The following is a 23,643-nucleotide window of genomic DNA, read 5'->3' as shown; positions in this document are numbered from 1 at the left end:
GAGTTTCAGGCTCAGGTGCTTACATCTCATCTTGAGGCAACAGCGGGCAGGGATACTAAATGCTTTGGAGGAGAGGAAAGGTGGATTTTTGACAACTTGATGAATGGAAGGAAAGGGAGGCATAGGGATAAGGAAGGCCAATGAGGAAGCTAGAATGAGGGTTGGGGGCAAGAGGTGATGAGAACCCAGATTGGGGTTCTGAGCATGAAGGATAAAAGTGATTGGTAAGCTACAATTGATAGGAAATCAACTGAGTGGGAAGAGATGTGGAAGTTAGGAGATTGGGAAGAGAATTTTAGTTGGGGGGAGGATCATCAGGAGTCCATCCATTTTTCTCCTGAGATTTCTCTTGGCTTTGGGAAGGCTTTGCTGTAGTCTTGGTAGTGGTCCAGACTGGGATTCAGAGGACTCAGGCTCCAGTCTCAGCTCAGGTACTCTATGTGTGACTTCAACCAAGTTAAGATTTTTCTCATCTGGAAAATGTGGATGAAGATGGAGCATGGGGGAGCAGGGGGGAGGAGAGGGAAAGGGAGAAGCATTTTTGATCTTCCCTACTAGCCTGGTTTCCCTACCCAGGTCTGCCTGGGTGAAGTACCCACTCATCTTAAAAAAAGGAAGCCATCCCCTCCCGTTTCCCCCCTCCCTTCTCCCTGAGATACAAGATCTCATTCTGATCATTCTTCCCTTCCACAGAGAGGTAATTTGCTGAGCACACTGGGAGTCCTTTAAAAATCTGGTCACATTGCCACTGTCTGGGTTACCATGGTGACCCCAGTTTGAATTTTCTCTCCCCAGGGGGAGTTCATAGTAATTAAACGCCACTTAGAGCCAGGCTGCCCATAGCTGATGTGAAGGGAGCCCCTGCTGCCCAGGATGAGAGAGGAAATCATCATGGCCCCATGGGCTGCCTCTCTTTCCAGGATGCCTGGGACACTTGGGGAAGGGGATCTCAGGCCATATCCAAGGAGTCCAGGATGAAGCAGGTCATCAACACTTCTGCTCTCTTCTGCCCTGCTCAAATTGTGTGGAGAGCGCCATGTTTGAGGAAGGACATTGATAAGCTGGACATGATCAGGATGAGGATGACCAGGATATTGTGGGAGACGGGGGACCCTGGCACATGAGCATCAGTTGGGGGAACTGGAGAAGCCTGACATGGAGAAGAATTAAGTGGGGCAGGAGAGTAGTTTCATGTATTTGATATATTATAGGACAGAAGAAGAAAAGGGCCTGCTCTCTCTAGCTAGAGGGTAAATAATATTACTTGCTCACCCTTAAGTTTAAAGTACGCAAAGCACTTTACATTTATTATATCCTTTGATCCTCAAGGTAACTCTGTGAAGTAAGAGCTACTGTTAACTGCATTTCACAGATGTGGAAACTGTTAAACCATTATCCTAGGTCACAGAGCTAGTATCTTGAATCAGGATTTGAACTCATATCTTCTTCATTCCTGTATCTCACTGGCACCATAGTGCATAGAGTGCTGACTTCTCTCTGTGAGCTCAAAACCAGCCTCAGACACTTTTACTAGCTGTGTACCCTGGGCAAGTCACTTAACCCTCTTTGCCTCAGTTTCCTCATCTATAAAATGAGCTGTAGGAAAAAAAGTGGCAAACTAGCCTAGTATCTTTCTCAAGAAAACCCCAAAGGGGATCACAAAGAATATATGACTGAAAAACAACTGAAAAACTTCCACATTCCAAGGAGTGATAGGCAAAAGTGATAGGGAAAGATATTTGGGCCTGATAGAGGGGTAAGACTTTAAAACAATCAGAGCTGTGCCAAAATAACTAAATAGTAACTGTTTCTCTTTTACCCAGGAACCCTGAGGGTCTTCTCCCCGCCCCAGTTTGATTTTTTGGTTATTTTTTTCTTTTATTAAAAGGGGCCATCTCTTGACCAACTACTTAAAGAGACCTATTCAATGAATGGGTATCTCACTCAAAGTAAGAATCTGTTAAGACCTTAGCCTAAAATGGCCAAGGTCCATTGCATCCTGGGCCATCTCCAGTTGTCCTGATGAATATCTGGTCACCAAAGCTAGATGGCTTTGGAGAAGAAAATGAGGATCATGTCCTTGAAAAGCCCTCCCTCACTCAAATCAAAGTCAAGTGCAAGTCATGTCATCATCTTGATGTCATGGTCCTCTTCAAGATGAAGGACAAACACACCAACAAAGGGGCATGGGCTGTTTTAGCAGAGAAGAGGTTTCCTGTGACTAGAGACCCTCAAGCAGAGGTTGAGTAACCACTGCTCAGATGTAGCAGAGCAAGATTCCTGCTCAGGTGTACCTTAGACAAGATGGCAGCCTCTGAGATCCTGTGACTCTGTACGGTCTTGCTTTCTTGTTCCTGCCCCAGGTGCTAAGAGAATGCTGGAGCTGGGAAGACACTTAAAGCTTAAAATATTCTTGTTTCCATCTCTTCCATCCTTTTCTACCCATCACCTCTCACCTGGACTAATGAAGCCTTCATTGTCTCCTAGCTCTCCTCTCCATAACCCATCTGGTGCTTGCTGCCTCCAGATCATGCCCCTCTGCTGATGGTTACTACCTGGACAAATCTCTTCCCCTGTCTCTGCCTGAGTCCTACACTTAGTGAAGTAAAAGGCTGGAGCTGTTGTCCTTCACCACCTCTAGGTCTTATGTGCTTATGTGAAATCCATTCATTCCCTGAACTTTTCCTTTCCTTATCTATAAGATGAAGGAGTCAGACAGTCATCCTTTCCAGGTCTACATCTATGGTTCTGTGTGAGTTCCAAGGTATGGTAGTAATTGGCAGCAGAGGAAGGATTTGAACCAAGACTCCCTGAGACACTGACTTGCCCATGATCACACAACTGGCATCAGATGCAAGAAACTGACGTAGGTCTTGTTGGCTCCAAGGCTGGCCAGCATTCTATCCTCAACACCAGACAGTCTCTATAGCACTTTACTTTGCATTTCTCTGCATATGTCAATCACTACAGTATAGAACCAAACATCCTAGCCACACTTCTTCTCTCTGTCCAACTCTTTCCCTGTCACAGGCCAGGAACCACAAACTTATCCAAACTTCTTCCCCTTTCTCCCACTTTCTGCACACAGTAGGCACTAATGTTGGTTGAGTTTGCAGGACCCTTTGACATTCAATAAAGGTAGAGGAGCTAGGCTTAAATATTGTGTACATCTTATTTGTGTGACCTTGTCATTTCACCCATTTCGTAGGCCTGGGTTAATCAACTGATGGCCAAGGTCTCTTTCAGCTTAAAATCCTGCGAACATAGAGCTCATAGCCCAGTAGAGGCATACATCACATACGCAAGTGACCAGAGTATGTATCATCACATAGCAAAGGTTCCTTTGCAGAGGCTACGAATAAAGGGAGGTCAGCTGGGATGGGGTTGTGGGAGAGAGTCACAGTGATTGATCAGGCAAGTCAGGGAAGGCTTTGTGGAGGAGATGGCATCTTAACTGAGCTTTAGAGATGGATAAGAATTCAACAAGTGGAGAGGAATATGGTGGATACCCCTGACTTTAGAAAGCCTGAGCCAAGAAAGAGAGGCAGGAAAGTGGGAGAGGAGTAGGGTGCCAGTTCTACTGGAGTGTAGAGTGAGGGGAGCATGATAAAAGAAGGTTGGAAAGGTCCTACTCAGACCCAATAAGAAAGAGGAATGAAGATCAACTTCACAATTTTGCTAATGGGTCAGTCCTGTCAATCGCCTACCCAAGCATTGCAGGCCCCAGCCCAGGGCCAAACATTGTCCCTGAATGTCCCCTTTCCCACCTTTGCCCTTTGAGTGGCTTAACTCCCTTTCCCCACTAGATCAGGGTTCAAGAAGTAGCCTGGAACAATGGAGTCTAGGGCTAGGATGTAGGAGACATGGGTTCAAGTGTCTGTCTCTGGCACTGAGTGAACCTGGGCAAATCACTTCCCCTTTGCAGGCTGCTGTTTTCTCCTTTATAAAATAAGAAGATCTCTAAGCCCACTTCTAGTCCTCACACAGTCCTAATCATGTAATTTCTCCCCCAGCCAGCACTCACTCCTATCCACACTAAGCTTCCTAGGGGAATAGAATAAGGCTGGGACCCCAAATAACAGACTCTCACAACTGGAACTCAGCCTGAATGAAGAGTGACTTAGCCCACTGAACTGCTTCCTAACTTCAACATATCCAAACACATCTGGCCTGGGGCTACAAGGGGGATGAGACAAAAATGACCAGCTGTTTTCATTGGTTTTTCTGCCATCCTTGCCAGCACAAGTCTCTCTTGTTGGGGGTGTAAGCTCAGTTCCATGTGGACAGTCTCGAGGCGGGTAAAGGTGAGGACTTCTAAACCTTAAGAGTTTTCATGAGGCCCCCCAGGGAACAGCAGGGAATTGAGGTGTGAGACCGAGCTATCTCGTGCATTTCCGCCTCTTCCCGTGGGAAAAATGCTGGGAGAGATCATCCCCGCCCTCGAGATCAGCCCGGGTCTGAGCACACCTATTGTTGTCTAACAGGCACGGTATTCAGGTGCAAACTATGCGGCAGGAGAGCTTAAGTAGGGTCAGGAAAGCCTGAAGGTGCTCTTAGCGCTGAGGGGCCATTAGAGGACAGAAGGCCCCTCTTCCCTCTCTCCTTTCTTCGCTCTTCCCTCTCCCCTCTCTCTCCCTCTTCCATTCTCCCATTCTCCCCACTTCCACTTCTGCTTTCATTCTCTTACTGTAAGATCTTTGCCTCCTTGGGAGATTTCTCTCTCTCCTAAGGAAGAGTTCCCCCTGCACATGTAACCAAGACCCTGAATAAAGCCTAACCCTTGTTCAACTCTGGAAAGTCTCTTCTCTCATACGTTTATCCGGTTTGGCCAGCCGAAGACCTGCGATAGGTAAGGTAAGACTCGGGTAGCCCTCAGGCCTCTAGGCCTGGCACCCTCTCAGTGAAAGAGTCCCTGTTACCCAAAGAATCCCATGCCTTTTGGAAGCACTGCATATTAAGTACCAGGACCAGGGTTTCTATCCTCATACTATCAACCAGAATTTAGAGCTGGATGGATTTTGGAATATTAGAGCCGGAATGGATGTTAGAACACAATGTTCCAAACAAAAAAGATCTTAGGACAAAATGTTAGAATGTAGAGGGGCTATAAGCCTGAGAGATTGTCTAGTGGGTCTAACCCTCTCATTAATCACATGAGAAAATGGAGGGCTGAACAGGGGAACTGAAAGTATGCAAAGACTGATCTATTGTATGAAGAGATTTACCTCACTTAACACCTAACAGGAAAAGATTTTAGATGTCAGTCCACCACAAGGAAGGAATGTTGAACTACCAGACCTGTCGGACTTCAGAAGAGGTGGCTTCTAAAGGCAGCGTGCTCTCCGCCACTGGAGATGTCCAAGATGTAGGCAAAACTGAACCTCACACATCTCTTTCAACTCTGAGCTAAGATACAGATAAAAAAGGAAACCTCATGCTTATAATAAATACACCCTTATGAAGAAAAGGCTGATGGGAATCAGATTCTTGGAGAATGACAATTTTTTAAAAACAAGTTCCAGAACTTGTTTCCTTTGAGGTCAAATCATAAATAGTCAATGTGCAGTCATTAAGTATTTATCAAGTGCCTATGCTAAAGAGATGAAGAATTCACTTTTTTTAGTGGACCTAAATCCCTCAAATAATGTTTTTAAGCATCACACTCAAAACCAGCTTATGACTTCGGACAAGTAATTTCTTCTCTCTAGGCCTTAATTCTGCCTCCCTGTAAGATGAGAGTTGGATTAGACAAGCCCTAAGATCCTTCCAGTAGCAGCGTGAGAGTTGGACTCTAAGGAAAGCTGAGCACTGCAGAGTTGGCACTTTAGAATTGTGGTGCTGGGGAAGACTTTGAGAGTCCCTTGTACAGCCAGGAGATCAGATCAGTCGATACTTAAAGAAATTAATTCAAACTATTCACTGGAAGGTCAAATTCCAAAGCTGAAGCTTAAATACTCCAGCCACAGAATGAGAAGATGGGACTCACTGGAAAAGACCCTGAGGGTGAGAAAGATTGAAGGCAAAAGTAGAAGGGGATGGCAGAGGATGAGATGGATGGATAGTGTCATGGGAGCAAAGGAGATGAACTTGGGCAGACTTGGAGAGATAGAACGACCTGGTAGACTTTGGTCTGTGGAGTCACAAAGAGTCAGATACGGCAGAACAACAAGATCCCTTCCATGTCCAACCCTGTGTGCTCTGACATTTTGTGTTCTAAGGCCTTTTCACTTTGAACAGTCTAAATTCCAAATTCCCTTCCAGTTCTAACATCCTATGTTTGAAGGTCCCTCTCAGATCTCAAATTTTACAAGTCTGAATCTTAGCAAAGAGGCATTCTTCCCGATAGGGTTAGAACTGGGGAGTCTGGGGCTTTCCAAAGCTGTATGTGCCCTCTTGTGGCAGCTGAAGGGGTGATTTGGAAACAGGATTGGATTTCTCCTGACCTGTGTATAGCGACCCCAATATTGGCCTTGCATTCAACTGTGGGAAACATGGTCATCAAAAAGAAAAACAAAATAGCATGAGCACCCCACAAGAAGGGTCGCTTGCTGCTTCCCTAGTCCTGGTTCCTAGAACAAGATTTGAACCAAAGCTCTGTTTCTGACAGTGTTTTTGCCAAGTATTCTACCTGGGATGGGGATGGTAAATGTTTAACAACCAACTCTCTAAAGGAATGTTACCATGACACACTTTTCAGTTTAATATGAAATGTTAACATTTCCCCCATCACTTTCTTAAGTCTGGACAATCAATAAAACATCCTGATTCGAAACATTTGCCTATATCCCCCTGTGTAAATGCTCACACTGAAAACTTAATTTGCTTGAGAGACAGTTCACACTAGCTCCAGCAACACCCTTGGTTCCATCTATCCTCACTGTGATTTATAATCTCAGTTCAGATGAAAAAAATGAATTGGTGCCTACCACAAGTGAGGTCCTGTGTTTACTGTTAGGGATGCAAAAATGAAAAAAATAGCTAGGTCCTCACTTCCAATGAGCTGTCTAACGGCAGTGGGAGAAGGGAGCAGAAAGGGATTGTCCTAAACATAATGTGATTTTATTTCACACACACACACACACACACACACACACACACACACACACACACGTCTGACTTTGTGACCCCTTTATGGAGCTTTCTTGGCTAAGATAATGCACTGCTTTGCTATTTCCTTCTCCAGTGGATTAAGGCAAACAGAGGTTAAGTGACTTGCCCAAGGTCACACAGCTAGTTTTTGAGGCTGGATTTGGCCTCAGGTCTTCCTGACTCCAGGGTAAGCACTCTATGCACTTTTTTCACCCACGTGTCATACACATACACACACACACATGTGTATATATAATTATATATACAAATTGTACATTATGTAAATATAACATAGCATTATATCACAAATACAAATGTAATACAAGGCAGCGTGAGCGTAATGGCAACCAAGCAAAGAGTCAGACAATCCAGGATAGTTTGAGGAGGCAGAGGTAGCACAGGGCAGCTCTGTGGCATGGTGGAAAAAGTGTTCAACTGGGAAGCGAAAGGGAATAAGGAGGCCTGCTATGTGCCAAGCACTGTGCCAAGCACTTCAAAATGATTATCTCATTTGGTCTTCACAATCACCCTGAGAGGCAGGAGCTATTATTATCCCCATTTGGTAAATGAGGAAGCTGAGGCAAATGAAGGTGACGTGACTTTCCCAAGGCCATGCAACTGAGGCTGGATTGGACTTAGGTCTTTCTGACTCCCAGCCAAGTACTCGATCCATTGAAGCTCCTAACAGTAATTACCACATTAATAATAATAATGCTAGCTAGCATTTATACACACTATAGCACTGTAAGTTTGTAAAGCAATTTATACATATACAAACTCATTCAATCCTCAACAACTCGGAGAGGTAGGATAATGTTCCCATTTTATAGATAAGGAAGACAGAGGTTAAGTGACTTGCTCAGAGTTACAGAAATCCTAAGTATCTGAGGTCAGATTTGAACTGGAGAACTCTTCACTCCAAGCCCAACACAATTCCCTGTGTCACCTAGTTTCCTTGAGGAAGGCCTGAGTTCACATCTTGCCTCAGCTTTACATGATCCTAGGCTAAGTCGTCACCTCTCTCACTCAGTCTGAGAGGAGGGGAACCTCTTTTGCTGGGCTGCCCAGAGGATGAGATGAGCTAATATTGACAAAGCACTTTGTGAACCTTCAAGCCTAGTCTAACTGCTGGCGGTGCTCTCTGTCAGAGGAGGACCAGCAGCTTCTCAGAGGTGAGTCTTGCTTTGAGCTGTGTCTCCTGGAAGTGGGATATCAGTAGGCAGAGATGTGGAGGGAGTTTGCTTCCAGTTGGGAAGACTGTGCTGCACAGAGACAGGAGAGGACAGGATGAAGGGAGTGATGGGAAATAAGGCCAGGAAGGCAGGTAGAGACAGCCGGTATGGATTTCAGGGTTGAGGAGTTTGGCTCTTATCCTGAGATGACAGGAAGCCATCAAACAATGGAGCAATATCAGATCAATGAAGTAAGGAAGATTATGACGGTAGCTATATGAAGGGTGGACTGGAGAGGGGGAGAAGTAGAGGCAAAGAGACCAGGTAGGAGGCTGCAATGGCCCAGGAGGGGATGTGGTAGAAATGAGAATTGTCCTAGGATGGGTAAGTGGAGAGAAGGAAATGAAGACAAGATTATGTTGGGGGAAGGAATAGGCATTGGAGACAGGGAATCAGAGGACCCACAAATCCCTTCTCTGGGCCTCAATCTCCTCATCTCTAAATTGCGGTGAGACCAGGTGATCTCTAAACCTTAACCTTGCACATGGGGAGGAGGATGAGAGAGGGCATAATAGCATTCCAAGGTTTCTAGCCTGGGTGACAGGGAAATTGGGAGGAGGAAAGAGATTTAGGGAGCAAGAGGATGAGGCAGCTAGAAGGGATAGAGAGAGACAGCAGACATGGCATCAGGAAAACCTGAGTTCAAATTCTGCACCAGACACTTACCAGTTGTATGCCCCTGGGCAAGACACCTGACCTTCAGGAACCTTTTCTGCTTCACCAGACAAGTCCCTAACAAGAATACCTCCCAGGTAGGAGAGGAATCAGAGCCAGCCTGGGTCTTTTAGTGGGCTAGTGGAGGAGTAAGCACCTCTATCAATAATAGCTTGGTATTTCTGTAAAATGGATAATATGGATAATAATGTAAAATGGATAATAGCACCATTCTCCCAGGGTTGTTGTGAGGATCAAATAAGGTTATAGGCAAAGCACTCTACAAACTTTAAAACCTTATACAGATATTCATGATGAGTTATCATCAGTCCACTTTCATACTTGATGAGTTTGATTCATTAGTGGGACATCAAGGAGGTCAGGTACGTACAAATGTGAAGGGAGCAACTGAGGGCCTCCAGACACAGACATATACACATGTGGATGTATGTGCATACAGATGATACTGTAATATCCTATGGAAACCATGAGACTGTCAAGGGAAAGAGTATCTAGAGAAGAGAAATAAAGATGGAGCTTTGGGGACTATTTATATTGGTAAAAGAAAGACGAGCCAGTGTGGAGAGAGGTAGGAGACGCCATGGGAAGAGGGAGAGACAAAGAAAGAAAAGTGAGGAGAGAGACAGAGACAGAAAGAGATCGAGGATATGAACATCAAGATCACCAGGTTGTCAGAGGAGGAAAAGGGTCGGTTCTCGGAGTAGAAATAGGTTCCATTGAGAATTTGTATGGACTCCTAGCCCATGACTTGGTTGGCAATGCTGCAAGATAGGTCGCAGTGCGTAGTATGGCCTGGGGTCCTCATGGGGAACACAATAGCAGGGCTCCTCCTACCCCTAAACCCTAGAACATTCATTCTGAGGGGACAAGACAGTCAGTAACCCCAGTCTAAGGGTTCTAGGATCACAGGTTTGGGGAATTAGAAGGAATTTCAGGCAACCCTTTCATTTGACAGTGAAGGAAATTAGGCCCAGACAGCTTGCCTTCCTACATCAACACAACAGTACTGGAACTAGCACCGAAGCCTTATGATACCCTGTTCAATGCATTATTTAGGGATTTTTATTTTCCCTTACTTGGTGCTAAGGGAAGCTCAGGGGTTGCCAAAGAGAAGGAGAGACTCCTCTTCCTAAGTTAAAAATCCAGCCTCAGACACTTATTAGCTGCATGACCCTAGGCAAGTCACTCCACTCTATGTGCCTCAGTTTCTTCATCTGTAAAATGGAGAAGGAAATGGAAAACTACCCCAGTATCTCTGCCAAGAAAACCCCAAATGAGGTCATGGAGAATTGGACATGACTGAAAAATGATGCAATGACAAAAAGGACAATTGTCTCAGGGTAGGCTCTGCTCTAACCTGAGCAGGAAGCCATGACGTCATGTTGAGAGTGACAGCAGTGACTCTCAAGCTCTACCAGCCCCTAGCGTTTCCTGACCAGAGACCTGTGTGTCACCAGGTATGTCCCTTCCTGTCTGTCTTAGAAGTGACTCTTTGACAGTACCACGCTGGTAGTCCCCTATAAGACACAGGCCTGCTCCCAATTCCTCTCTGTCTTGGAGATATGCCAGTAAGGGGATTGTCTGGCAAAGCTGAAAGTCATTTTTCATACCCCCAGAACCATCTGTCATCCTCGAGATCTAGCTTTCCTCCTTCCTTCCTTTACAGGGCCCCAAGATTTTCTTAATGGTTGTTCAGTAGTTTTTTCAGTGGCGTCCAATGAGACCCCAAAAAGATACTGGAGTGGTTTGCTATTTCCTTCTCCAGCCCATTTTATAGATGAGGAAACTGAGGCAAACAGAGTGAAGTGACTTGCCCAGGGTCACATAGCTAGTTAGAGTCCAAATCCAGGTCCAGCACTCTATCCATTGCACTACTAAAGAGCAAGAAATCCCTGCTTAGCATGCTTCTGGGTGCAGAGGGGGACATATTTCTAGGGATGCACAGTGGAAAGAGCCCTGGATTTGGTGTCAAAGCCTGGCCTCAGATTCTGGATCTGCCACTATGGAATCTTGGGGAAGACACTTAAACATGCAAGTTCAAATTTCCAAGGCCCTTGAAGGCTTACAACGCCCTTCCCTACAATCCTTGGTAGCCGACGGTGAAAGGATCACCCCCATTTGGCAGGTGAGGAAACTGAGGCCCAGAGAGGTTAGATAACTTGCTCAGTTATTTGAGCTGGTTAAGTGCCAGAGTCAATATTCAAACTCGGGTCTCCGGACTCCAAGGCCAGTGCTTTCCCCAACCCTTACGCTGACACCCCCACTTTCTCCACTGGTAACAATCTTTGCATCACTTACCTTACAGGCTCCCCACTGGGGCTTCTAAATGTTCTAGAAATAGGAGGTAAGATGATTAACAATTGCCTCAGCTCCTAGGGAAGTCTCTTGTGCTTGGTGAAATCCTGTAAGACTGTGGAAAGAATTCACTGATGAGACAAGCCATCATCAGAAGGCAGATTGGGGAGGCAAGCACAGCCTGCCCCGAGTGATTGGTAGGGTGCCGATGCCAGGCCAAGGGGCTTTGTCTCTCCCTGCTGGAAAGAATTCTGCTTCCATCACAGAAATGCCTGGATTCAATTAAGTCATGACATTGCTGATTTCAGGTCTAGTCTCCACTTGCTATGAATGAACTTTAGATTGAGTTCTTCCCCCACAGCTCTGACCACATCTCAACCTCCCACCCTAATGCAATGGATAATTCATGTAAGACTTAGTGTCCCAAATCTTCTCAGCTGAGTTGTTGCAAAGTTCAGAAGGTAAGGGGGCTCTTCTCTGCAGGAATTAATTAATTCTAATCTAGCTCCAGGAGCTTAGTTTTGTGAAATGGAGGAGGGACAAGTTTATAAATCTGCATTTCAGGGAAGCTAACCAGGGAGCCAATAAGCCAAGGACAAGATGTTGTAAGAGGGAAATGGTAGCCATGCTCCTGCCCTTACTCAGTTTTCATTGTGTCAGGGACTGGGGTGAAGGTGGGGGATGGGATCAGAAGTTAGTTTAAGTCAGATACTTAGAAGCTCTTGGGTGAGATGGTGGGATAGAATAAAAGTCCTTCCTTCCCTGCACCCCACCCCTTCAACTGGACTGGGAGCATCTACTGGGTGTTTCCAGGCCCTGAAGCCAACTTGCCACATAAAATGGACAAGGTGAGCCCTCAGGTCCCTGTGATCTCTAACAAGCTGAATTTACAGTGTGTTTACAGGGCTCAGTCAGTCTAATCCCAAAACAATCTAGGAATTTATGCCCTAACCACCTGATAATGGCCCACTATTTTGGCTTAGGTGGGTTGACTTTTAAGGATGTATAACGAACTTCATTAGCTCCCTCTAGTGTGAATTTTTGATGAGGCAGTCAGATGCTTTTAGTTCACCAAGGGCTGGGTGAGTGTGCAGAATGGGGACTGTCCAACCATTTTCAGCCCTCTGTTCTTGGCTAGAAGGCCCAAAAATGGTCCATTCTACAGAATTACAGGACCCAGAGTCCACTGAGTCCAGTCTCCCCATTTCACAGAGGAGGAAAATTAAGGCCTAGAGATGAAAGGTGACCTGTCTACAGTCACACAGGTAAATTGTAGAGCAGGTCCTTCAACTCCAAATCCAGTGCTCCCAGAGCTCATCTTAAAGAAGTGAGGGGGAGGTGGAGGTACAGCAGGCATCACGCTAAGCCCTTTTAAAAAAATATTACCTTCTTTGATCCTCATTAACAACCCTGGGAGGTAGTTCTTATAGCTATTATTATCTTCTCCATTTTACAGCTGAGGAAACTGAAGTTAAACAAAGGTAAAACAACCTGCCCAAGGTCACTGTTAGCAAGTGTTGGAGGCTGGATTTGAACTCAGGCCTTCCTGACTGTCCACTGCAGCACTAGCTGCCTCAAGTAATAACTTGGGAGGATTACAGTGGGGTGTGAAGATATCTAATGGCAACTCCCTTATGTAGATGAGAAGGGATGTTAACATGTCTCTTCCTCAAACAGTCCAAATAAACCTAGCAATCTCATTTGGTAAATATTTAAACACCTCAGGGCAGCAAACATTGCTTTACGGTACAGGACAGAATTATAAGGTACAGTTACTTTATGGTTAGGTGTAAAAATACAAAGGAGACACTCCTGAAGATGTCCTGAGGGAAATGGAACAAGCCAATGGGAATTGTGAGGGTGGAAACATGTTTCCAGAGAGTTCAATGACCATGCCAGCCACTTTCCCTGGGGAGCTGGGAGGACCTGTTAGTGCTGCTGATGGCACTAAGGACCATGTGCAAGAAGTTCAACAGGCAGAAATCTGAAAGGGAATGGGAGTGAGGATGGAGGCTGGAGCACCAAGAGCAGAATTTTCCAAAACTGGAGCCAAGACTGGTTGGGAGGAGCAGCCAAGAGAGGAAGCCAGTGCCAAGAGAGGCATCTGGCTTCTCTGAAGAAGGAAACAGTTGAAACTGCTGAAAACAACAACGGGGGGGCCAGGAGGAGGATGGGAGTGGTCACTTTGTAGGTCAGCCCAAGGGCTAGAACAAAATGGAAATTCAATGGCTTTCCCCCCCTTTTTCTTTTTACCATATTAAAAATGCAGTTAAACCAGACTGGGGATTGGGAGGGACAGTATGAGAAGGAAAACGGGAAGTAGGAGGTGGTGGGTAAAGGAGTTGGGGCTTCTCCACTTAATCCTCCATCAGGTTGAAAACAACTGACATCTTGGAAGTCAGGAGTCTCAGATTCTAGCTTTGGTTCTGCCTTTAATTTCACGTGGCACCTCAGACAAACCCCTTTATCACCCTCAGCCTCAATATTCTTATCTGTAAAATGAGGCTGGCCCAAACAATCCCTAAGGTTCCTTCTGGCTATGGCATGCTCTGATTCTGTGATACTATATTATCCACTATATTTTTTTTTAGGAAAGAGTGACAACAGAAACACAAGATGTCAAAAGTCAGCAACAGCCTCAGTCAGAGAGATGCCTAGGGAAAAAAAAAGAGGGACATGTTTTATATAAGGAACACAAAAATTATATTATATATACATATACACACACACATATATATGCATATTACATACATATGTATATATATATATATATATATATATATACACACATATATATGTATATAACCATTTATCTTTGAACTTTTGGCCTCCTGGAGCACTGAGGCAGATTCCTCCCCAAACTTAACTGTCTTCTTACTCTTGAGCAGAGAATGGCAGAGGAGCAGGGGGGAACATTAGTGCTACACCCCCACCCCGCTGAGGACACACTACATTGCTGGTTTCATTTTAAAAGTTAAAACGGCAGAAAGGTAGTTTTATCTGCAAGAAAATGTTTATTCTTTTAAACCCCACAGAATAAAAGAATGCAGCCAAGACCAAGTACTGAACAAAAATGATGTCCCAAAGGGGAGCAAAATGGGGGAAACCCTCAACACAAATAGTCAGTGACAATTTTTCATGTTTTGCACAAAGATGAAAAATCTGTGACATTTCTGAGTAACACTTTTATGGTGACAGTTACACAAGATGATTCAAAAATGCAGGATGACAGCGACATGCACATCTGGCTGAAGCTAAAAGTTGTTTGTTTTTTTTTTATACCAAAAGAAGGCCTGTGATTAAAGTGATCAATCTTTTTAACATTTCTATTTTTACGGACTTGCTTATTCTATGTAATTTGTTTTAAATGAGACATTACATGCCAATTACATGAACTTCTGAGAAGAGCTGCTTCCTTCCAGAATCCCTGGCAAGAAAACCAAATTGATCCACTTGGTTTCTGTATTTTCCTCGTGTCCAAATATCATTTTGCTTTGCCTGCCCTGTACCCCATTCTGAAACACTTCCCAAAGTTGCCAGTGCAGTTTTCTACCAACGTATAATATACATCTGAAACTGAAGTCCTTGTGCAATTTATGAGTTTCTTTAAAAGAATGAAGTCTTTAAAAAAAAAAAACTCCTTGGCACAAAAGCTGAGAAAAGAGTTGGTCATGCTCAGCCATTAAACACGAGATGGTGCGGAGTGGAAATCACAGTTAAATAAAAGAAATTAAAGAAAAAAAACCACAAACCCAGAACTGCTGCTTTTATTGGCTACCTCTACAGTCTCTGGTATACAGTACACACTGTACAACCCGGCTCTCCCTTCCCAAGAGTTCTCTGCTTCACTACCTGGGCTCTTTCAGGGGTATGGTGTGGTGTGACTGAGGCAAGTGACCAAATGCTCAAGACCCAGAGGAGGTGCGACACCGAGGTCACCACCATCAATGGTCCAGCTTTACCATCATGGTCACTTTTTGCAGGATGATCCGTAATGAGCTCGATGTTGAAGCTAAATGACAATGAAGGGGAAATGGTTTTAAAACTACCAAGTCTCCTCTTGAAATGTCTCTTTCCCAAGGCACTGTGAGTAGGACTGCTAGTGATGCTCACGGACTAAAAACACCAAGGGGAATACAAGACTAAGCAATAGCTACCACTCTATTATCGGCCATTCGTGCAGTTTGGTTTTTCCCGTACGCTTCCACAACGCCCCTTAAATCTGTTTGGCCCTTGGAGGGGTTGGGAATCCTTTCTTTTTTCCCTGGGACATCAACATCCTCTTCTTTACTACCAGCTATAAAAATCAAAGCTTTGTTAGATTATTGAACCCTTTCCACTTAAAAACTAAAAGAATTTTCATCATTATCCCGTGTGAATCCAATCTGCAGGTTTAGCTTGATTTTTTCAAACAAAAGATTAAAAACAAAAACAAAAAAAGAAAACAAACCAAAAGAAAGGGTTGAGAATCAAGCAAAGCCCTGCATTTTTTTCAAGAGGAAACCATGCAAGAGGACATAAAAGGCAAAACTGGCTACGTGAAATCCAAGAGTTGTTTTAATGCATTGGCCGAGAAAAATAAATTGCAAAGTTCTGTGAGGTTTTCTAAAAATTTACAAGAAAAACTGATGGGCAGTTCTAATCAGACTTGGATGTTCTCCCCACCCCCCACCCCCTTTCTTTTTTCCAAATGACAACATATACAGTCCCACACAATACAATTTTTTTTATCTTGACTGCAAGAGATGCTCCTTTGCGATGCCTTCTATGTGACCAAAATGTTGGGCAAATACAAAGTTGGCATTCATTTCTTCAGGGGCTGATAAACAGAGGCATTGGGATCAAGTCCAGATGGGCTGGTCTCCACAAATTTGGAAGAATAATGGGGGGAAACAGGACTCAGGGGGCTGGTGGCTGCAGTGTATGTTATGCTAGGCATGACCGCCATGACTTCTGCGATCTTCTGTTTGAGGTCCTTGATTTCCTGATCTTTCTGAATGATTTGCCCTGGAAGAATAAAGATATGGCATTAGACAGGATCAGCCCCCTCCCTCTCTGATAGCCTCTGAGGCATCTAGATTCAGAAGAATGGGTGTTTAGAGGCAAACTGTATGGAGGAAACAGAGCCTGTCATTTGGGCAACATGTCTACTACAAACCACATCTGCACAACTGTTGCTTTTGTACGTACAGAGGGCAGGTTTTTAGACCCTTGACTGATTCATTTCAGAGATGTGGACCCCTGTTCATATAAAGATGACTGCATCCCAGCTCCCTGGACGGTCACCACTGAATTTAGTGGTGATGCTGCCATGTGAGGTAGCCTAGTACAAAGGAACACTAAGCACCACACCAGCTGTCCAGAGGCTTGGGCTCGAGGCTGAGCTTGGACAATCATTTGCTGTGTGACTTTCATTAGGTCATTTGACTTGTTCAGAGTTTCAATGTGCTTCTCTGTAGACTGAGGGGGCTGGAGAACATGGTGTTCAAGTGCTAAGATCCTTGGTACCTGGGACAATCTGAGTTCAACATCTTAGGCGCCTGTCAACCCTGAGGCTTCTTCCCACTCTGAGATTCTATGATCCCGAGTCATACGTGTTGAATAAGCGGAAGATTCACACTGTGCACTTTGATGGAACAGCAGATGTACCCAGCAAATGGGAACATCCTCACTTCAGAGAGTACTGTGTCATTAACACAGAGACAGGGGCCACTGAGACTGTTAAAGGGCCTTCTCCTTCACAAAGCGGGAACAAAAACTGATCCTTCCTGGCATAGTGAGGGTGCTGCCAGGTCTGCCAGCCTGGGACCCCCAACTCCACTCCCTCGCTCCTCCTCCCCAACGTCGCCAAGGTTCGTCGTCTGACCACCACACTGGGTTCTTGTCCCTTGTCTTCTTCCCATCCATACAGCAGTGGTTCAGGCCCTCATCACTTCTTGCTTGGACTATTGGCCAAATCCAACAGACTCTTAACTGCTCTCTTCCCTACTGCCAGGCTCCCCTTCCAATCCAGAGGGATCTTTCTATGGGTAAACAGAGGCATTGGGATCTTGGGCACATGGGCTTCTTGGACGTTCCTCCCTACTCCTTCCAATGTTTGCCTTTCAAACATTCACCATTTGGCTCTTCCTGAGTTTTTGTGTCCTTCCGGTCCTCTGTGCTCAGACACAGTCTTCCCTGTCACTGACCCGCTATCCTTTGCCTGGGCTGCACCCCACACCACGATGAATTTCTGCTTCACCTCTGCCTTCAAGGCTCAGCTTAGAGCCACCTCCTCCACAAGGCCATTCTGGATAACCCCAGCTGCTGATATCCTTCCCCCACAAGTCACTCAGCATCTACTTTGTATATAAATGGCAGTTTCTAAGTTAACCTGTTTTTCCCCAACAGAATGAAAGGTCCTTGAGTTCTCACACTGTTACTTTTGTCCCTCTCCAAGGCCTACTGCATGCCCAGCATGTGACAGGTGCTCAACAAAAGGCTGCAGAAGGGATGGAGCAGGATGTCTTCTTCCAGAAGTGGACAATGCTTGAACACCTTCCTCAGAACATCCCACTCAAAGCTTGAGGCCCAGCAGTTCTGCAGACTGACCAACCCTTTTAGTGTCATGACAGAGGTCAGAGACCGACAGAAATAAGAACGCATCTCCATCCAGGGAGAATTAGAAAAGGCCAAAAGCATCCAAGTGCGCCAAAATCAAATAAGAACGCATCTCCATCCAGGGAGAATTAGAAAAAGTCAAAAGCATCTAAGTGCACCAAAATCAAGTCTGGGCCTGCCCTCACGTCAGGGCCTGAGGTTTCCAGTGGACTCTGTGCTCTCAAAGCAGTTGCAAACACAAGGTAACTGCGTGTGATGAAAGACAGCCAAGTCTATGGGGCGGCAGAGAGGAAGGTGTGCACTTCAGGCAGCCAATCTGGGAAAAATTCAGAGGGAGGAAATGATGGGAAGTCTATCAGCTAAATGGTTTTTTATTTTTAAACCCTGGAGACAATGAGAAATCAATGAAACTCCTTTTAAAGGGCAGTGACGGTGTCAGAAGCACTGGCACCTTTCAAGTCTCCAGGCTGTAACTTGGCGATGACAGTGGGGATGTCAGTGAGGTTGATGTGGAGAATCCTCTTTGGGGAGATCTGCCAGGACCTTCTTCTTGCTTTGGATGATTTCTCCTACCATGTTTTGGGAAAGAGGCCTCCAGAGCTCCCACAGGCTGTGCCTATCTGCCACAAAGACATTCTGCCCAAAGGACTCCCACCACTTCTGGCTCACCTCTACCTGGTGTTCCCAGAGTAACAGTGTGGGCCAGTTGGTTGGGGATCTCTGTGAAGGCCATAGCCTCTCATGTAGAGATTTCAGATGGCCCTCTATCACGCAGCCTGCACTAAACATGGTAGCCAGCTTTGCTGAAGCATGTGTCCATGAATAGCTACACCAGAGACTTCCCTGAGCCCCTGCCTCAGGGAGCTGGTAGCCATATCAACAAAGGCTTGTTGGGCCTGGTAGTCATCGCAAATGGCACTGATCTTTCTCAAGTCCAACAGTTTGGCCTCTGGCAGGAAGCCTGCCTCAGACTTCCTGGTGAATGGGAATTGTGTGATCCTTGGAAGACGCAGAATAGTCATGATTAGAATCCTTGGATTTGTACTTCATAACACTGCTGTGATCTCTGGCACATGGTATGACATGGGATAGCCTGCATGAAGCTGATCTAAAGCCAGCTGGTTGCATCCATCGGGGCCTACAGTTTCTAGTGGTGTGGAAAGGGTCAGGGAAGGAAGAGGAGGAGCCTCTGGAGGAGAGCAGAGCAGACCATGATAGGGAACATTTAACACTTAAAAAAATAACCTAATGGCCTCAGCGTTAGGACTTCCTACCTTACATACACTCTAATATTCACCTGTTGTTAGGAGTTAATTCTTATGTGTAAAAAGGTGCTGGAACAATGACCCAATTTGCACATATGTGTTAACATACAAATTGATTTTCAATGCCTGGGACTTCTCTTCATGACTTTGGTTGCTGTAAAATCTATATAGTCTGAATGTAAGATCGAATTTTTGAGGACTGGATGAGGCCTTCTGTTTCCGAGGATATTTAGGCCTTTTCTTGCTCACCTCCTGCCTGGATTATTGAAAAAGCCTTCTGATTATTCTCCCTGCCTCAAGTGTCTCCCCAGTCCAATCCAGCCCATCCTCTGTTCAGCTGCCGCATCTGACCATGCCCCTCCCCAATTGGTTAGCAAACTCCAGGAGCCCCAGTCATCCTGGGAATCCAACATAAGCTCTTCTGTGTGGCACTTAGAGCTCTTCACAAGCCGGCCCTCCCTATGCCTACTCCCCTTCACAACCCTCGGACTGAGGAGCTGCACTGGCCTCCCTGTAGGCCCCAGTCCACAACCTTACCCCTTTGGACCCTGTGCCTCTTCCCCAGCAGCCCTCAGCTCCAACATGTTCTCCGCACTCCAGACTTGCAGCTTCCCTGGGATCCTTCAATACTCAGCTCCGACACTACCTTGGGCAGCAGCTTCTCCTGGCCTTGGTCCTTCCTCCCCTGCCCTATGCTCCCAGTCATCCCTTCCCCACTTACACTGCATATGTAGATCTCGCCTCTACATAGTTATTCACATGTTGTCTTTCCCACTAGAATGTAAGCTCCTTGAGATACATCAAGGACTGTGGGTTCCTTTTTTTTTTTTTTTAAACCATTCTGCCTCTCCCCAGTGTTTCCTGGCACACAGTAAGAGCTTAATAAATGCTTGCTGTTTGACTGAGCTCCAATCCAAATGTACCTTGGGCAATCTCGAGCTGCCGTTTAGCATCTCCTAGAGCAGAGAAAAGATCCAGCTTGATTCTCGTCTCGGCACTCAGGCTATTTTCTAAGTGCTGGGTTTTATCTTGCATGGCTGACAGTGCTGACATTAACACCTCTGTATCCTTTTCGTTCTCTTTGTATTTCCGGAGCTCCTGAGAAAGGTAAGGAAACCAGTCAATGCAACAAAGACATGCATGTGCTGAATACCGATTCAGGGATGTCGGATGAAGGCTCTGTGGGACGCATAAAGATGAAGAAGGCAGATAACTCCATCTGAAGAAATTTCTACTTTGGCAACAGAGCTAAAATGTCCATTTAAGTACATGACACAAGGCAGAAACATAACCAATGCAAAGAAGATCTCCAAACAATGTAGAGGGTAGAGATTTGATGAAGGTGAGATCAGCTCCAGTGAGGAGCATCAGGAAGGAGACATGGTAAAGGGAGGATATGAAATACAGGCAGAGGGAGGGGGACAGAAGCAATATCTAACAAAATAAAAATATAATACAACATCAACAACTTTACTCTGTGGGATTCTAAATCAATATGCTGTTCTAGGGATAGGCTTCTAGATTAGTTTGACACCACTGCTCTAGTCCAGGCCCCTCAATTTACAGGTGAGGAAACTGAGGCCCAGAGAAGTTAAGATAGTTGCCAAAGCTCCCACAGGACACGAGTGGCAGGGTCAGAATTTGGATTCAGATCCTTTGACTCTAAATTTAGCACTCATTCCACTATCCCATGGTATGAACATGAACTTGGAGGGATGGGGTGCGGAACAAAGGGAAGGTATGCACAGAGTGAGAAAGGGGTAGTGGCAGATGTCTGATCTGCATGGACTACAGAGCTTCCTAAAAAAGGGGGGATGAAAGCTGGGAGAGGGAAGCCCTGCCCTGACCATTTGGCTAAGAAATGGAGGTTTCATTTGGGAAACAATGAGAAGAATTCTGAGGAGAGGGCTGGCTTAGGAAGTTTCATGGGCTATGTGAGGATAAGGGGCCTGGGGGCTGGGAAACCAGCACCAATGCCACTGTTCCAAGTGTCCAAGTAGGAGGTGAGGGCCTACCTGCACTGGGGTAGGGGCAGCAGGAGGTGAGCGAGGCCCCTGAGGGATATCTCAGGGGCTGAGCCAATAGCAGTAATGCCTGGATGTGGGGCTGAAGGGGTAAGGGTGGGAACTCGTTATGAGGGAAAAGGAAGGACCTGAAGGTGACAGGTATTCCAGATTAAGGTGGCTGGGAAGATCACAGGGCCATTAGCCAAGAGAACATTCAATTCAGCAGACACTGATTAAGTGCTTGCTGTATGCACAGTGCTGGAACTGACATTAGAGGGTTTTTCTGGGGGAAGGGAACAAGGCAAGGAATTAACAAGAACCGTTAAGAAGCAGTTTGGGCTTCAGTTTGAACTAAATAAAGAGTCTGAATTCTCAATTCAAATTCCACCCCTGTGAGTTTAGCAGATGAAGCACAAGTAAGCACCTTGGAGTTTGGGGGGCTGGAGCCCTGCTGTTGGGAGCATTGTTACATTAGGGTGCACAAAGCAGGCACTGGGTGAAAACGATCTGCATTTGCAACGGGCCTCTGACAAGGCAACAAAGAGCTCTGCCTTCCCCAGAGAAGGCTTCCTTGTCGGCATTGTGGAGAGCAACAAAGGCTGAATTCCTTGCCTGCTGCTATTTCAGGGAACTGAACAGATGGGCTCAGACTGCCCAGGAAACTGCCAGGAGAGCCCTTTTCTCTTTAGACCACAGGGAGAAATGGAGGCCCGTGGCTGGGAGTTACCAGGAGACAGACTTGGTCTCAACACCAAAGGGCATTTCCTAACAATTCCCAACATGGAATGGGAGACCTACCTCTGCTACAGTTCTCCCAATGACAGCACTGTGAAAGCACCCAACAAAGGGCGTCACTGAATATCTTCTAAGACCCTCCTAAGTCCCAACAGTCTATCTGGGATTCTGATTATTTAGTGCAGGTATTTTATAGCAGGAAGCTCACCTTTTAACAACAGCCACAAAAAAGTCATGGAATTGGCACTTTGAAAAGGCAGACAGAATCCTTACTGAAGGGAGGGTCCTAAGCTGATCCTGCTGGTCACTAGGACAGACATCACAAAAGCTATACACAGACCTGGAATGTCCTAGGCTAGAGCCCCAGCTCCTCCTTATTAACCTGCGCTCACCTGGGAGGAGGCAGATCTGGGGTGGGGGGAGCACGGAGAGTGTACCACAAGCCACTGGGAAGGGTCTCATGCTCAGAAACCAGGGCAGCAGGAAGACCAGAGACTGGGGTCAGACCTGGAGGTATCCCAATCCCCATGGTTACTCTCTACGAGGTATCGACCAACTCACTTTGCCTTCCTGGGCCTCAGTTTCCTCATCCATAAAAGGGGGATATAAAAAGAACTTGCTCACCTTTGGGGGTCGTCATGTAGTTCCAGTGAGATGACACATGTTTTCTAGTGTGTAAATGAGCTACTAGTCTAGAGGGCCTCTAAGGCCCTTTTGGGTGCCAACAAAGTCTAAGATTCAGATTTCTTATAGTGGGCATAAAAACTGTGGCATTAGACTCATTTTAAAGCTCTCCTCCTTCAGACACAAGTATGGTTATGACAGTGTCTGGCAAGCAGCAGACAAAATAAACATCTGCTGATTGACTGATCAACATTTTCCTAGGAAGTGGACTGAGGGGAAAATGAGACCTACCAATCCCCTGCTAGGGTCTCCCATGAGTGCAGAGGCCCACCCACAGTCCGCTGCCTTTTATTTCTGAGGGACTCCTTCAAGGAGTGGGATATTCTCCTTACCTGAACTTTAATTTCTAACTCTCTGATCTGGTCTTCTTTCAATTTCATGTCAATAGTCAGCTTTTTGCATTCTGTCTCAAGCTCTCGGATGCGATTCCGTAAGGTTTCGGTGCATTCTCCCCTTTGGAAAAGAGAAGGGGAAAGGAAAGGATTCATAAAGATTCCTAGATGAGTCCCAGCACAGGATCCCAAGCTCCCATCCACCCCGAGGCTTGGCATTCCCTCCTAGCCCTACTTACTCCTCCCTTGACCTCTACCTCCAGCTCCCCAGGCCATTAAACATGGGAGATCATTCCTAGAGCATCAGATCTGCAACAATCTGGGAACACCAGGTTTTTTCAACAGGACACAGAGGGCAAGAGAAAGCCCCTTGTGGGAGGGCCTGAGTCTCTAAGCCTATACTTCCAGGAAGGTGCTCTGTGACATGGGTAACAACTGTCTTTCTGAACCTTTGTTTCTTCATTTAAGAAACAGGGAGGGCAAGATCATCTCCCTCCTATGATTAGGGTGATGGCAGCCCCATCGCCAGCCCGTATCCTATGCCCTGTAATGATGGCCGCACGGAGACAGCAGAGCAGTGAAAAGAATGCTTAAATCCTGGCTCCTGACATGGACCGACTAGGTGATCTTGGCAAATGACCTCCCTCTCTTCTGTAAAACAGGGCTGATATTAAACCTTAAAGTGTTAATAAATGAGAGCTATTAAGTTCAAATAAGTTAATAAGATACA

The 23,643-nt window shown here is 45.8% G+C and overlaps 1 protein-coding gene across 2 annotated transcripts in view; it reads right to left on the bottom strand.

Annotated features, from left to right (window-relative positions):
- Window positions 1–15,830: 15,830 nt before the first annotated feature.
- MACO1 (macoilin 1) overlaps window positions 15,831–23,643 on the bottom strand; it is a 78,325-nt gene continuing 70,512 nt past the window's right edge. For both annotated transcript variants that reach the window (XM_072609360.1, XM_072609359.1), the window contains exons 9-11: window positions 22,914–23,034; window positions 20,080–20,254; window positions 15,831–16,298 (exon numbers count right to left, since the gene is read on the bottom strand). In XM_072609360.1, the coding sequence (XP_072465461.1) occupies window positions 16,096–16,298; window positions 20,080–20,254; window positions 22,914–23,034 (499 nt within the window). In that variant the 3' untranslated portion in view covers window positions 15,831–16,095. The remainder of the gene's footprint in view (window positions 16,299–20,079; window positions 20,255–22,913; window positions 23,035–23,643) is intronic.

Source organism: Notamacropus eugenii, chromosome 5, assembly GCF_028372415.1.
Source record: "Notamacropus eugenii isolate mMacEug1 chromosome 5, mMacEug1.pri_v2, whole genome shotgun sequence".
Classification (NCBI taxonomy): domain Eukaryota; kingdom Metazoa; phylum Chordata; class Mammalia; order Diprotodontia; family Macropodidae; genus Notamacropus; species Notamacropus eugenii.
Note: the sequence above shows the minus strand (reverse complement) of the source record. Positions and strands in the feature narration are given on the sequence as shown.